The following is a 16,548-nucleotide window of genomic DNA, read 5'->3' as shown; positions in this document are numbered from 1 at the left end:
CTTGCCCACAGACTGTGCCAAATTCCGCCTGCCATCTCTTTCAATGGGAGGCTTAGCACACCTCCGCTCACAAGGACCCCATTGAAAGAGATAGCAGGGCGGGATTCGGCACTGAGTCTGTGGGCGGGGGTTCCGAGCGGAATTTCGGTGCTAATTCTGTAGTGTGAACAGGCCCTTACAGTCTATAGGCATATTTAACTGATTAGCTGCCAGTAAAAATAATAAACAGCAAAAGCTTACCTGACCGCTGTCCCTCGTTGCACTCTTGCTTGAAGAGCCAATCACTGAGCTGTCCCACCACAGCCAGTGATTGGCCGTCAGTGAGAATGCAGGGCCATAGACAGTAATGTTACTAAGTATCTCGCTATGTGTGAGCGCACCCTAAAGGGTTTTTCCAATGCCTCTATTCCACCCAATCTGACACTGGGCATGGAGAGATGCTGCACGTGCTGGAGCAGACAGTTGCTGGTGCACGCCTCCAGTGCATAATGGACCTCATTAGCATTTCGCAATACAGGCAGATATAATGGGAACCAGTTGACCAATTGGCCATTGGTGGTACATTCACTTTAAAAAGTCCTAATATATAGAATATATTGGTTGTGTGTGTGTATATCAAAATATATGCAGGTTTTCTTTATGACATTTACAGTGCACATACCTACTATAAACTGCATACTCTCATCAAGCTGGTATCTAATTTCTACCCCAGGTATTTCATGGTGACTTTTATTTCTCAGAATATCAATAAAGTTGAAAGCCTTTTGTTTCTGTTTGTTTGACAGGAGCTGCACAATGCGTAGAGGAGGGTGGAGGAATCGTTCTGCAAGCAATGATGGCTGGGGTGCCTTTGTATGTCATACATGATTATTTTCTTATATACTGGGATTTTGCATCCCCTAGGCCGGGTTCACACTGTTAAACATTAAACACTTTAAAAGGGAATAAGCAGATACAATGATGGATGGTATGAATGAATACCAATGCAGAATACGTTTCTCATTGACTTACATTATAAAAAGAACAGATTGAAACAGATCTTTTTTTACATATGCAAAAATGTGATTGACCACGTTTTTCTGTAAAAAAGTAATTGTATGGAAACGCACACCATTAAATAGACATAAAAAGAAGTGTGAACCTAGCTTTAGAATTTGGGTAGAGGTTGTGACTAGGCCCTGTCTACCTGTATTCCAGGGTTACATGGCAGCTAAGGTACAGAAATTAGACGAGCAGTTTCGATTAGATGCCCCACTGCAGCAACAGAAGGATGGAACAGCCACTAACATCTTCAGTGGGGTCTCAATTTATGTGAATGGCTATACAGGTATGTCACTTGAACCCTACACTGCATAATGTTTCTGTGTTTTTTTTTGTTTTGTTTTTTTTAGAAATATAAAATATATGTGATATGGGAATCATTTATTATTTCCTAAAATAAAATAACCTGTCATCATCCAGTGCTGTTCCTCCCCGAAGACCTTTATAATAAGGTTTTTTAAGCTTCACCTCACCTGGACCCTGTTGGTGATCTTTAGTCACTGGTGACAACGCAGGAGTTCTCTGTTGTAGAGCGGGCTGGAGGGCTCTTCTCTGCATATTTCTCTATATGTATCATAGGTAGCAATGAGGAGAATACTACTGTATCACAGCTCTCAGTGTTCTGTATATGAAGATATATGGTAATCACAGTGGTCACTATAATATATTATGATTCAGTGCTGTAGAGCAAAACATGTAGGAACACACATGTAGTATTAGGCAAACTATGTGACATGGATGCTTAATGCATAGGCGTCACATTTATTACATTCACACTATAATTAATCAATTAATTCAATTAATTCGCCCAGAATTTTAGAATCTATTGGATTTTCGTAAATCGGATTTTCACAAAAAATCATTCCGGGCGGAGAGGTGTGCGGCGGCGGACGGTCCAGGGTGGTGAGGTTTGCGGCAGCTGCAGGCCGTGAGGTGAGGTTTGCGGCAGCTGCAGGCCGTGAGGTGAGGTTTGCGGCAGCTGCAGGCCGTGAGGTGAGGTTTGCGGCAGCTGCAGGCCGTGAGGTGAGGTTTGCGGCAGCTGCAGGCCGTGAGGTGAGGTGTGCGGCGGCTGCGGGCTGTGAGCTGTGCGGGCGGCGTCCCAGCCACACATGGAGTTCCCCGGTCTCTGGAGGAGGCTGCGGGACTGCAGGGTAAGGTGATCGCATCGCTGCGAGTCCTGAAGCTGTGCAGTGCAGACCCCCAATCCTGCTGTACGGCCCTAGGACCTGCAGCGATGCTATAACATTACCCTGCAGTCCCCATGGCCTCCTCCAGAGACTGAGGAGCTCCATGTGCAGCCGAGAGGAGAACGCCTGTGCTGGGGTGTGAGAGGAGGAGGAGGGGGGGGGTGTCCAGCTGTCACCCCCCCCCCCCCCCAGCTGACCAAACCCCCCAGTCTCCCAGCTGACCCAGTCCCTCAGTCACCCCCAGCTGCACCAGTCAACCCCAGCTCCCCTCCTCAGTCACCCCTAGCTGCCCCCGACACACCTCATCTATACCTGTGCTACTACTACACCCCTCATCTATACCTGTACTACTACTACACCCCTCATCTATACCTTTACTACTACACCCCTTATCCACTATACCTCTACTACTACTACACCCCTCATCTATACCTCTACTATTACATCCTACCTAGATGGAGGCACAAAGAAGATCTCCTATACTATATGAGAGCTTAGAGTGGCACATATTTGGGAAAACTACTTATATGGGGCACAGAGAGGGTTTACTACATGGGGGGCACAGGGGGAGCACTGTTACAGTGGGAAGCAATACAGTTGTTGTCTCAAACGTCATTAAAATAGTATTTGACACTGCAAGGAGAAAAATGTTCTGTTTGGCAAAAAAGAAAAAAAATTGAGAATTGTCAAAAAAAAAAATTAAATCGAGATTTTATTTTTTGGCCATATGGCCCAGCCCTGCACTACAGACGTCCAAAAGTCATCCATGGACACCATTTCTTCACCATGTGCAAAAACTGCAGGTAACGCTAGGGAAGGGAGAGATCACCTAAACAGATTCTTTGTTCTCTGCTATCTGTATGCAGAGATTCGTTTATCAGTAAGCAATTTCCTAAAGATATGTGGCATAATACTTGCCATTCGGTCCATATTTCTTGGTGTGTCTCTTGTTTTGTGTTTTTTTTCTAATGTAGTTGTTTTTTTTTTGTGATGTGAGCTAAGACCATTGAGTCTGTGCAAGTCATTGTCACTAGGCCATGTGGGAAGCGATGCTGTGTTTCATTCACAATTTCGAGGTCGGCAGATTCCATGTTTGTCTGTAGTACACATTCTGAACGGATCAAACACTTAGTTGCCTAGCAACACTCGCAAAAGCACATCCTGCGTGTGACTGCTCCAATATCCTTTGTATTCTATGTGCCGCTGATGGGATGCGGCTGGGAGTAATACAGAACAAAGAAAATAACATCTGGACCTAAATATTGTGTATAAATATAATAAAGTACCTGGGGTATAGAATATTGCATCACATACTGATATATAGGTTTTTCTTGAAATACTAAGCATACAAGGCTCCCAAAATGAATGTGTAAGTGCATGAGATGGACTGAACGTAGTCATTGGCTGACTACACTCAGTCCATTAAATTTATAAATTCTACGAGTCTGGTGCTGCCAGAACACTGAATTATTTATACCAACAACTAACTGGTACAACATGATGTGAAGCCAGCCTTATTTTGTATATTACTGGTTCTATGTAGCGTATATACCAAGCGAGGATGCATGTGAATGCCCACTATAATAAGTAATGTCAAACATTTCAGCCACACCCATGGTTAAAGCGAATCTGTACCCACAATCTGTCCCCCCAAACCACTTGTACCTTCGGTTAGCTGCTTTTAATCAAAGATCTGTCCTGTGGTCCGTTCAGCAGGTGATGCAGGTATTGTCCTAAAAAAATACTATTAAATTTGAAGCCCCGTGCCAAACGGGAGTATCTGTGCCCTAACTTTGCACCACCCCTCCATCCCTCCTCCCCACCCTCTTCATCATTAGGACTTCCACTGGAATATTTTCTCCATGCTGAACATTGTACAGGTCCTTAACGATCCAGCCCATGTGCCGGGCTGCCACAGGTGGGGAATAGGAGGCAATCTGCCTAGAGCATTCCTAATGATGAAGAGGGTGGCGAGGAGGGACAGAGAGGTTGTGCAAAGTTAGGGCACAGATACTCCTGTTTGGCACAGGGCTGCAAGTTTAAAAGTTGTTATATCAGCATGTGATTTAATATTCTATACGGACCGTAGGACAGGTCTTGGATTAAAAGCAGCTATCCGAAGGTACAAGTGGTTTGGGGGGGTCAGATTGTGGGTACAGAGTCGCTTTAAGATGCATCAAAAGAATTATACACACATCCAGTGAGTACAGTCACCCCTAGAGGAAATGTTACTGGATTCACAGCATTTCTGAACCAAAATTTACTTTGGGCATTGGGTATTAAATTGTTAGGATGTGTTGCAGATTTCCTACTGCAGGTTTTGGTACAAAATAAGCAGGTTTGTAAAAAAAAAAAAAGTGTTCATTGGATTTTGCTGCACAGTTTACACAGCATAGGCCAAGGCCATGAATTTATTACAGATGTATTACTTGCCTATTGAAATCTATGGGAAAAATGCTATTAAATTGGAGTCTTTGACAGAGCACCAAGATTGTAAAGTCCCAGCCCAACCACAAGTCTTATGACCTCAGCATCATAGAGGTTTACAGTGCTGCCAGTCCAGGTCTCTAGACCTGTGGTCCGGCTGGAACATGTGACTGCAGTACAGAGGGAAACTGATTACACTTATGGGGAAACTCCCAAATTTGCTCTTTGAAGCCGATCAGTGGATATAGTTGCAACCACTAGTTCAGCTTTAGGGGCCGTTCACACTACGGAATCGGCAATGAAATTGTTGAACCAGTGGAAATACGGTCTGCTATCTGGATGGGAGGGCTTGTGCACCTCTGCTCTCCACGTCTCTCCGCTCAAAGAATTCCACACAGAATTTCGGCACTGATTCTGTAGTGTGAACGGACCCCTAGCCAGTAACTGACCTTTGAGAAAATATTGGATGAATGCCATAATGCTTCAGTTGAAACATTTTGCAGAACAGCAAGTGCTGCTGCTTGTTTTCTTTAGTGTATATAGGATATGTCTCAAGGTGTGCTAAATACCTGCTGGATTAGTTTAAGAAGCCTGAGACTGCTTTCGCCATGCCTCATGTCCACTGCTAAATAAATTTATATTGTAGCTGTGAAGGATGTCTTCATATAATTTATTTATAATTAATTGTTTCAAGTTTTTTTTCCACAATACAGCTATATACTTATGAGTAGTTTACAAGAAAGTGTTTATGTAAAGGGATGTCATTTATTTGTTCTTAATGACAGATCCCACTGCAGATCAGCTGAGACATCTTATGATGCTACATGGAGGCCAGTTTCATGTTTACTATTCACGTTCTAAAACAACCCACATTATTGCAACTAATCTTCCGAACAGCAAAATCAAAGAGCTAAAAGATGAGAAAGTTGTCTGTCCTGAGTGGATTACAGATAGGTAATGTAATTTCATTCACCATATATTTTTTATATTTTCTAGTACAATGTGGCTAACTGTTTAGTAGTTATTGATGCTGCTATACTAGTAGGAAGTGATAAATACTTAATTACAATAGACCATAAGTGTTTTAACCTATTTTATTTGTTTTAATAGCATCCAAGCTGGACGCCTTCTTTCTTATGTTCCCTACCAGCTTTACACAAAGCAGTCTAGTGTTCAGAAGAGTTTGAACTTCACCTCCAAATGCAAACCAGAAGATCCATTCACAAGCGACATCAACCACAAACTGTAAGTATTGTTAGCAGTTGCTTATTAAAGGGGTGTTCTGGAGGAAGAAATAAAATTAATTGCCTAAATAAAGATACATCATTTTGTATACTTTTAAACATTGTGTGGCAGTGGTTAGAGACAACATGGGGCTCTCTGCTGCAACTAATGTCTGTGTCAGAAATTGATTACCTGCTCACTCAGTGCCAGAGACGCAGAGCCTCCCCTTGTGTAATGTATATTCTAATATGTTTTAGCTTGGCATCAGACAATACAATGCAATGTAGGAAAGATTGTGTGTGTGTGTGTTGCAGCCTTTAGCAGTGCGAGCAGCAATTTCAACATGCCGAAGCAATTGGTGCTTACTCAGCTTCCACAGTGCTAGTGACAGTGAGCCCAGCTAAAATGCATTAGAATATATAATACACTAGGGAAGGCTCTATGTCACTAGCACTGTGTACACTGCAGAACCAAGTATAGCACGAGAAGCCCTAAAGTTCCCAACATAGACATTAGTGGCATGATAGAGCCCTGTGTCAGCTCTTACTGCTGCCACACAACTTGTAAAAGAAATTAACATAAAACACCTTTTTATTGAAGTTAGTTTACAAAATTTAGTAACTTTATAAAAGCAATATATTCTTCTTCCACATTATAACTTTCCACCCTTAAATAAACTAAAAAAAAAAACTTTTTTTTTTTTTTGCAAATTTTTTGATTTTGTAAGTACAGTGGTACCTCGGTTTAAGAGTAACTTGGATTAATATCGTTTTGCAAGAAGAGCTCACAGTTTTTTAAAATTGTAACTTGCATTGAGAGCATTGCTTTGGTTTAAGAGCTCCCTGTACTGGGTGGGAGGGGGAGTGGTCTGCATAGCGGGGTCTACAGCACTGTACTCTGACCCAGGAAGTATCCCTCACCTTCCAAATCATAGCTGATCCACTTCAGGCTGGGGCTTGCATCAAGGGGCAGGACTGTGGAAGTAATCTCTTCATAGCTGTAACCCCTCTCTCCCTGGATAGTGAGTGCTGCTATACTGTGCCCACATATGTCCTGCTCATTCCTCCTTGCTCACACTCAGCTATACACACTGTTACTATAATGTGCCTGCACTTACACTCAGCCATTCACACTGCTGCATTTAGAAGTTTCTGTCACGGTCCTCCTGCACAGCTCTGTGATTATCACTTCCTGATTGGTCCATGCTGAATACACACCCCTTCCCCATTGCTGTCATGTGACCACACAGACAGCAGCCCTGCATCTCTATTCTAGCCTGTTGTACTACGCTACTACATTATGGGGATCTGCAGCTCCATCCTGTATCTACAAACTGCTGCTGTCTTAAGGTTTATGCACTTACTATACATTATACTCTACATGCTGATTGCTATACTGTACAATAACTTATATAATATGTTTCTCATTGTTTGTTTCATCTGTCCTATATGTTATTCAGAATTTAAAAAAAATCATTTTTTGGGTGTGGAACTAATTGTCTGAATTTCAATGATTTCTTATGGGAAAATTTGCTTTGATTTAAGAGTGGATTTGGATTGCAAGCATTTTCCCGGAACAGATTATGCTTGTAAACCGTGGCACCACTATATAAATACACAGCAGCTCATGCGACAGTCTTTTTTTTTTTTATTTTGGAGAGCAGCATTATTAGGCTGGGTTCACACTATGTTTTTGCAAGCCGTTTTTTTTTTCATCCGTTTTTTACAAAAAAAAAAAAAAACAGATGAAAAAATCGGATGCATTTATGTGCATCCGTTTTGATCTGTTTTTCCATTGACTTCCATTATAATAAGAGATTAAAACTGATCCGTTTTTTTAAATGTACACAAAAACGTAGCTGACCCTACTTTTGTGTCGTTGAAAAAAAATGGATTTGTTTTGATCCAAATGCATCTGTTTTTTTCCATTCGTTTTCATCTGTTTTGTGCAAAAAACGGATTGCAAAAATGCAGTGCGAACCCAGCCTTACCAGTGCTTTACTCCAGTAGTCTTTATAAAATGTCAGAGAAACTGTACACGGCCCTTATGTTTTATTTCTGTAAACAAAAATAACAAATGGTAGTAATTATGTAGGAGAAAGCTGCCATAGCATGCTCCATAGAGAAAGCAGTATTCTGACATTGCCTCCAGAGATTGCTGACGCCTAATATTGGGTACAGAGTCTCTGATGGAATAAAGTCCCTGATGATGTAATACATTTGCTTGCCCAATAAGCAATGCAGTGAGTTCTTCCAAGTGGAGGATTGTGTCTTTCTTGGCTAAAACTTCTCAACTGTACTATCACTGCTGTCTACTTAAAGGAAACCTGTCACCCCACGTGCCGGGGTGACAGGCTCCCGACCCCCCGTTACAGCCCCCTATACTCACCTGATCCCGCCGGGTCCCGCTTCCTGGTCCAGTCGGGTCATGGAGATATCAGCGTCCGAAGCCCGGCGCGCTTGCTCACAGGAGAGTCTGATGCCCATAGAGAATGACGGAGCATCGGACTCCCTATTAATTCTTTATGAGCGTCGGACTTTCCTGTGAGCACGCTCCGCCGCTGATATCTCCGTGACCCGACCGGCGGGATCAGGTGAGTATAGGGGGCTGTAACGGGGGGTCGGGAGCCTGTCACCCCGGCACGGGGGGTGACGGGTCCTCTTTAAAATGTATTTTGACATTTTAGTGAAACATATAGGCTAAAATTACAAGCTTGTTAAATGATTTAAACATTCTTAAATTTCTTTCCTCTTTAGAGGCCATTCCACGGCAAGCACCATTCAGGCAAATGGAACGAATGGCTGGGAAGATTATTTAGAAAAATCTGAGGAAGAGAAAGATTTTGAGATAGATGGTGTAGAAGACTTTTCTGATCATATTAGAGAACAGAACTGCAAAGACAGCACTGTTGTCACCAATGGACACAACTGTAGCCCTAATGGTGCCTTAAAGCCGCTGGATATCTCAGTGCATTCAAGTAACTCTTTTACAAGTAGACTTCATACATTGAATCAGCAGGAAAAGCCTAATCTAGGCTCTACAGACTGCACTTTAGAGCAATTACAGCCAAATAATGGACCCCTAGATAACTCATTGGATCCTCATAGGACCGAATCAAGTTCAGCCTCATCTTCATATTTGCACAATAAAACTAAACTCAATGGTGCTCATCACTCGCTCCAGGGGCCTTCAAGCACAAAAAGCACTACCATACATCAGGCTACCAAGGCAGCCTCTCCACAACTGCCTAAAACAGCAGACTCAAATTTTATATCAGACTTCTATTCTCACTCTAGACTGCATCACATATCAACATGGAAGTGTGAATTCACAGAGTTTGTACGTGAGCTACAAAGTCAACATAATGGCAACTTTCCAGGTCGGGAGAGGTTAAAAAAAGTGAAGACAGGTAATGTGTTCTATCAGATAATCTGAGGAGTTCTTGTGAGCATGGTATATTACTCTGAGCACACATTCATTTGCACTAATGTGCTTTATGGTGCGTTCACACCTACAGGATCTGCAGCTGATTTTCTGCAGCAGATTTCATTTAAATAACTGAACACCGCATCAAATCTGCTGCAGATCCTGTAGGTGTGAACACACTCTTAAGTTGTTTTTGGTGATGGCCTATCCTCCGGGGTGCTGACAACCTGTATTCCCATCTATCATCTGTTGGGCGCCCACACTACACAGTAAACGGGACCAGAAGCAGCTCTATTCACTGTTAAGTGTCTGAGTTTGGTTACTGCAGCTCAGCTTCCATTCACTTGAATGGCAGCAGACTTGCAGTAACATGGCACCACTACTACACAGTGAATGGAGCTGCTTTTCGCTGTAGTGGGTGTTTTGTGTGTCAGCACCCTGCCTATCCTATGGCCTATCCTATGGCCTATCCTATGGCCTATCCTAAGGATAGGCCATCGGTCATATTAGCCTGGATACCCCATTTAATAAATAAAAGAAAAGTATAACTAAAGAAATGACGGTAGATTTTCTGCTGCGATACGGTAGGTGTGAAGGCACCCTAAAGGAGAAGTCCCACCAAAATGTAAAAAGTGAGAAAGGCAGGGGGTGCATGTAAATAATAACTTAAAGTGGTAGTGCGGCGGTAAAGAATTATTCACAGAATAACAAACATTACAAAGTTATACAACTTTGTAATGTATGTTATGTCTGTGAATGGCCCCCTTCCCGTGTCCCACCACCCCCACCCGTGTACCCCGAAGTGTGGTGCGCTATACTCCCCTGTCACGTGCCGACACCCGTCTCCGATCTTCATTCAGTGACGTCTTCGGCCGGCCGGCGAACAGCTCCGTCTGTTCCGAATGCCGGCCACCCTCTGCAGCGTCATCCGATGCTCAGCCGCCATTGGCTGAGCATAACTGTGCTCAGCTAATCGAAAACTGAGCAGCTGATGACGCGGGCGCGTCATCAGCCGCTCAGCTGCGATTGCCTGAGCATAACTGTGCTCAGCCAATCGTGGCTGAGCACAGTTGTGACGCGGCAGAGGGGGGACGGGCGGCAGCGACTCGGTCATCCGTCCGAAGATGACGTTTGGCACAAAATGGCGGACGGCCCTCGACACTGATCAGGTAATTTATAATGCACCAACACTTCCGAGTACACGTGCGGGGGTGGTGGGACACGGGGAATGGGGCGATTCACAGACATAACATACATTACAAAGTTGTATAACCTTGTAATGTGTGTTATTCTAGAAATAATTTTTTAGCGCCGCACTACCCCTTTAAACTTGCCCATCCCCATGCTTCCATTGCGCCGGTCCTGCTGACCGCTGGCTCAGCTGCAACAGTATGGCCCAGCTGAGCGATTGCCTGCTCAGCCAGTCATTGACTGATAGCACTAATTGGGCAATCACTCAGCTAGGCATTTTTTTTTTAATTAAAGCTCACAATTTTAGGTTTTTGGCATAAGTTTTGCTAGGATATGCCATTGCTTTATGGGGGGGGGGGGGTCTGACCGCTGGGACCGCCTTAGATTATGAAAATGAAGGGGCCTCCATACAAAGATCTGCATCCTAGCCTAATTTAAGTTAATAGGGCTCTTTATTATCTGAATCAGTGAGGTACAGAGATCAGATCCCTAGCAAATATATCCTAAGCCAGTATTTCTTCTGTTATTTTGGCTCATATTGTGGGACAGAAAAGGCCTAAAGATCTCATGTGGAAACAGCCATTTTTGGGGGGTATATAACTTATACCCCCAAAGTTTACAAAAACTGTATAAAACTTTCTTTTGTTTAAAAGGCTTAAAACAGAAGACCTAAAAGTTTTAAATGCTTTTGCTAAAAAATGCAGTAATAAGCTGGTAACAACCTAAAAATACCTTAATTTATGTGCTTTCTGTAAGTAGCATGCAGCTGTTAAAGGGCTTTTTGAGCTGTATATAAAATATTGTAAATTATTGTGGATGATTTGACCTTGCCTGTAGGAAGCTTCTCTGTAGTGTCAGTTGAAGTAATTGACAGCAATTTGCTGACTATATTTTCAAGCTGATGTCTCCTGTCACATCCCTGCAGCCTATAGGTGGAACCACAGTTTCAGTGGAAATATAAAAGGAAAAACCATAAGATCTCTTCTCTACTCCTCCCTTTGCACATTGTCCACCTCTTTGTCGGCACAGATTTGCTCCCACAGTTCTCTATAGATGCTCTCTCTGTGCTGCTTTATGTCCTTGGTTTATCTTAATAGTATGTGACATGGGAAGCAAAAGTTACTATGGTAAATGAAGTGCTGTCCCACAACCAGAAATGTAATGACTGGAACAAAGTCGGCCAATCCCCAGGAGGACATTTGGTCTGTACAGAGCACCTGCCTAAAGGTCCTTTTACAAGGAGAGATTATCTAGTAATTGAACGTCCCTAGGAACACTCATTCCCACTACTCAGCGAGCGATCAGCCGACGCACAAGCGACCATTCGGGCATCAGCTTGCTGAATCTTTTGTGCAGCCAGTAAAATCATTATCGGACACAGATCATCCTAACGGGATGTGTAGCCGATAACTGCATTTAAAGCGAATCTGTTCTGAGGCCCTATCCCGAACCTAGCTGACACAGCAAATGTGACCTAGCCTAGTATGTAACCCTTCTTCTCTCTCTCTTCTTTTTTTTTTTTTTTTAATACTTAAAATTAGTAAGGGGTTAACCTTTTATGTGTGTAATTTCAATGGATCCCACCAGATCCTGATAAGATCCTATAGATTAACAATAGGTACGTTTTCAATTATAAAAAGAATAGGACCACAGACTTTTGCCCCACAGAATGCAGGGTAGTGTGAACAGAGCCTAATACCGATTATGTCTATTGATGTTTTTAGGACCTATTCCCGCTTCAACCCATTCCAAGTGCCAGAACTGTATAATACACGTGGATATGGATTGCTTCTTTGTATCTGTTGGCATACGTAATCTGCCGGATTTAAAAGGTAACCAATTGTAATGTTACAATTTGCGTATAAACATTGTCTATTGTTACCATCCCCTGTCTACACTACAGCAATTTAAAGGATTTCCAAATGTATTTTCCAAATGTATTTCACTTGCGTACTATAGGATGTCTGCAGTTGGAACTATGGATTTACAATCCACCTGTAACTATATGTGTACTTTATAAACTGTGGTTGCGGACAATCACACTGGTGTCTGAATGAACTAAGTCAGGGGTGGGGAACCTTTTCCCTGGCGAGGGCCAGTCGGACATTAATAAAATCATTCGAGGGTCGCATACTATGCGCGGCAGTTAGTAGCGTGGGTTGGCAGCACCCGGGGCAAGGCAAAGTATTGTTCCGCTAATGCTCCTGCTATTGTAGTTAACCCTCTGTGATGCCTCTAGTACCTGATGTGAATCCTTAGTGATGCCCCTGGTAGCTGTAGTTAACCCTTTTTGATGCCCCTGCTAGCTGTAGTTAACCCCCAGTGATGCCCCTGGTAGCTGTAGTTAACCCCAGGTGACTGTACCAAGTAGAAAAATAAACATCCCACTCACCTTTCCTCTGCTCCCATGCTGCCCAGGTCCTCTTCTCTAGTCTGTGCTGGTCTCCTCCTGCAGGCGGCGCACAATGAAATGACATCATTGCGCGCGGCCCGCAGGAGAAAGAAGACGTGTGCCATTCTGGTAGGGTAGTAGTCGGCACGCATCCTCCTGTGTCTGGCGGCGATCGCATTCACAGACACAGGAGGATGCTCTGCGTGCCAGCTCCTGCCTCACCATAGCGGTGCACATCACAATAGAGCCACGGGCCGCATCGGGATGTCTCAGGGCGGGATGCTGCCCGTGGGCCGGAGGACTAAGTGAATACAACACACACATACCTGCTCTGTAGAGCATCTACAGTATGTCGTCTATGTACGTGTGCGTTTGTCCCTGTAAAGCTGGGTTCACACTGCGTTTTTGCAATCTGTTTTTTCCATCCGTTTTTTGCAAAAAAAAACGGATGAAAAAAAACATGCATTTTTGTGCATTCATTTTGATCCGTTCATCCATTGACTTCCATTGTAAAAAAAAACGGATCAAAACGGATCTGTTTTTTTTAACGGACACAAAAGTAGTGTCAGCTACGTTTTTGTGTCCGTAAAAAAAAAACTGATCCGTTTTGATCCGTTTTTTTTTTGTAATGGAAGTCAATGGTAAAACGGATCAAAACGGATGCACACAAATGCAAACTCCTCCTTTAATAAGATGGACTTGTCTTCAACCTTACTATGTAATAAGATAGAGATATAATTGAGTGCTCCATCTGCATGATTGGTGTTTCTTGTTTGTTCACAATTCTGACTTGATGTATGGTCGGTTATTGGACTTTGCAGAGGAATAAATGTGCTGTGTAGCGTATCATGCCTGCCGATAGAAGGCCCTCAACAACCTTGGTCAATGAGCAGAATACTAATAAGCAGAGCAATCTATGCTAATGGTCAGGTCATTGTGAGTGCAGGAACAATGCCCTTACGTTTTGCCTCATGCTGACATGCACAGACCCTTGTGAGCCGACACAGTATAGGGGGAGATCTTAATCCAGTTTCCTTAGGTGCTGTTGTATTAACCTAGTTATGTAGAATTCTATATTATTTTTTCTTTAGAAAATCTCTTTTTGGGGGCTCTATTTGACCATCTCATAGAGGGAAGTCCTCCACAGTCCCCTCCTCTTAGCCATAAAAATCAACTTTTCCTTCAAGTACCATATTTGTCCCATTGATTTTTGATATGGGACTATGGATTCACTGCAGTAGTGAGTGCAATTCAGAAGGCCAGAAAAGTCCACTATATAGTGGAACATACTCTGTAATCTTTAGCCTGGTGCAGACTGCCCCAATACTCATAGCACCAGCAACCCTCTCTTTCTGGATCTCTGTGGGCATTTGTGTATTATGAAGGTCTAAGGATGGAAGGTCAGCGGTGCCGGCAGGGGGTACATGTGAGGCCAGTGTATGACCTGCTTCACTCTGCCTCCCTCTGTACAGCCATGTCAGTACTATTAGAACTGCAAGTCCCAGTAGACCCGATGGTCATACACTCTGGGCTGACATGTGTATCACCATCAGGTGTGCTGGGACTTGCAGTTCTAATAGTACTGACATGGCTGTACAGAGAGAGGCAGAGTGAAGCAGGACCCAATAGCAGAGCTTGGGGAGGTATAGGAGGCGTGCCAAGCAGGGAGGGAGAGCCCGGGAGCCCAAGGGCCCCCCCCTAGATCATGACGTGTTGGCCTACGTCTCGACACAAAATGGCGTCCGGGGCTGAAAGATGATCTTGACTTCCAGTGGCCAGCGGCACCAGGGAAAGTGGAGTAAGATGCTAGAATTGGCTACCAAACTATATTATGAAGTAGGGCTGGGCGATATTGGCCTAAATCAATATCACGGTTTATCGCACATGTAGCCGCGGTAACGATAAGTCAACGATAATTGTGACACGCCCCTTTTAGCAAACCACACCCACTAGCCATGCCAAATTGGCGATATTTTGATTAGAAAAAGTAAAAAAGAACTGAACAGCAACCCATGGTTAGTCTATTATCATTATTACTATTTGTCATTATTAGGGGTCTCAGCAGAGACCTAGATGTGTATATACAGGTATACAGCCTCTACAGGATGTGTATACACAGGGGGTCATATAGGAATACATGTGTATAACTATATGGGGGGTGGATAGGTGGATATGACTATAGGGGGGGATGTATTGGGGTGCATTACTATACAAGAGGTACATAGGGATAGAAGTGTATGACTATATGGGGGTGGATCTGGGTGTATTACTATACAGGAGGTACATAGGGAGTACATAGGGATGGGGGTACAGAACTATACATGGGAGTACATAGGGATGGGGGTACAGAACTATACATGGGAGTACATAGGGATAGGGGTGTATGACTATACAGGGGGCACATAGGGATAGGGGTGTATGACTATACAGGGGGCACATAGGGATAGGGGTGTATGACTATACAGGGGGCACATAGGGATAGGGGTGTATGACTATACAGGGGGCACATAGGGGGAGGGGCAGATAGGGGTGTATGATTATACAGGGGGCACATAGGGATAGGGGTGTATGACTATACAGGGGGCGGGGCAGATAGGGGTGTATGACTATACAGGGGAGGGTGGACAGGGGTGTATGACTATACTGGGGGATAGGGGTGTATGACTATACAGGGAGGGATAGGGGTGTATGACTATACGGGGGGATAGGGGTGTATGACTATACAGGGGGGCGGACAGGGGTGTATGACTATACCAGGGGGGGGCAAGATAGGGGTGTGTTACTATACAGGGGTGTATAACTATACGGGGGGACAGGGGTGTATGACTATACGGGGGGGGGGGGGGGTGTATGACTATACAGGGGGGACAGGGGTGTATGACTATACAGGGGGCACATAGGGGTAGGGGCGGATAGGGGTGTATGACTATACAGGGGGGGATAGGGGTGTATGACTATACAGGGGCGGATAGGGGTGTATGACTATACAGGGGGGCAGATAGGGGTGTATGACTATACAGGGGGGCGGACAGGGGTGTATGACTATACAGGGGGGCGGACAGGGGTGTATGACTATACGGGGGGGGACAGGGGTGTACGACTATACGGGGGGGGACAGGGGTGTATGACTATACAGGGGGGATAGGGGTGTATGACTGTACAGGGGGGGCGGACAGGGGTGTATGACTTTACAGGGGGGGATAGGGGTGTATGACTGTACAGGGGGGGGGACAGGGGTGTATGACTATACAGGGGGGGATAGGGGTGTATGACTGTACAGGGGGGGGGGCGGACAGGGGTGTATGACTGTATGGGGAGGAGGACAGGGGTGTATGACTGTATGGGGAGGAGGACAGGGGTGTATGACTGTAGTCCCCTCAGTAACAGTACAGGACTGTAACATAGGAGGAATGGATGGGCTGCAGCAGGCAGGATACCACACACAGCTATAAGTTATCCTGCCTGCTGCAGCCCATTATTACTCCTATCCTGTACTCTTACTGAGGGGATGAGATGACAGGTCAGCTGCTCCCAAGTGCTGCTCCTCCACCTTCAGCTCTGACATGGCCACGTCCCTGCACACACAGGACAACGTGTGCAGCGCTCGCCGGCCGGGAGTGGGGGGGTGCTCGGACGGGACTGGTCCGGGAGGGGGGACCA

The 16,548-nt window shown here is 44.5% G+C and overlaps 1 protein-coding gene across 2 annotated transcripts in view; it reads left to right on the top strand.

Annotated features, from left to right (window-relative positions):
* REV1 (REV1 DNA directed polymerase) overlaps positions 1-16,548 on the top strand; it is a 45,406-nt gene that overhangs the window by 4,486 nt on the left and 24,372 nt on the right. For both annotated transcript variants that reach the window (XM_069970881.1, XM_069970880.1), the window contains exons 2-7: positions 786-852; positions 1,198-1,327; positions 5,441-5,609; positions 5,766-5,900; positions 8,636-9,288; positions 12,221-12,328. In XM_069970881.1, the coding sequence (XP_069826982.1) occupies positions 796-852; positions 1,198-1,327; positions 5,441-5,609; positions 5,766-5,900; positions 8,636-9,288; positions 12,221-12,328 (1,252 nt within the window). In that variant the 5' untranslated portion in view covers positions 786-795. The remainder of the gene's footprint in view (positions 1-785; positions 853-1,197; positions 1,328-5,440; positions 5,610-5,765; positions 5,901-8,635; positions 9,289-12,220; positions 12,329-16,548) is intronic.

The sequence above is a fragment of the Dendropsophus ebraccatus genome, chromosome 5 (assembly GCF_027789765.1).
Source record: "Dendropsophus ebraccatus isolate aDenEbr1 chromosome 5, aDenEbr1.pat, whole genome shotgun sequence".
NCBI lineage: Eukaryota > Metazoa > Chordata > Amphibia > Anura > Hylidae > Dendropsophus > Dendropsophus ebraccatus.
The sequence above is the reverse complement of the archived record's forward strand: the minus strand, read 5'-3'. Positions and strand labels throughout refer to the sequence as shown.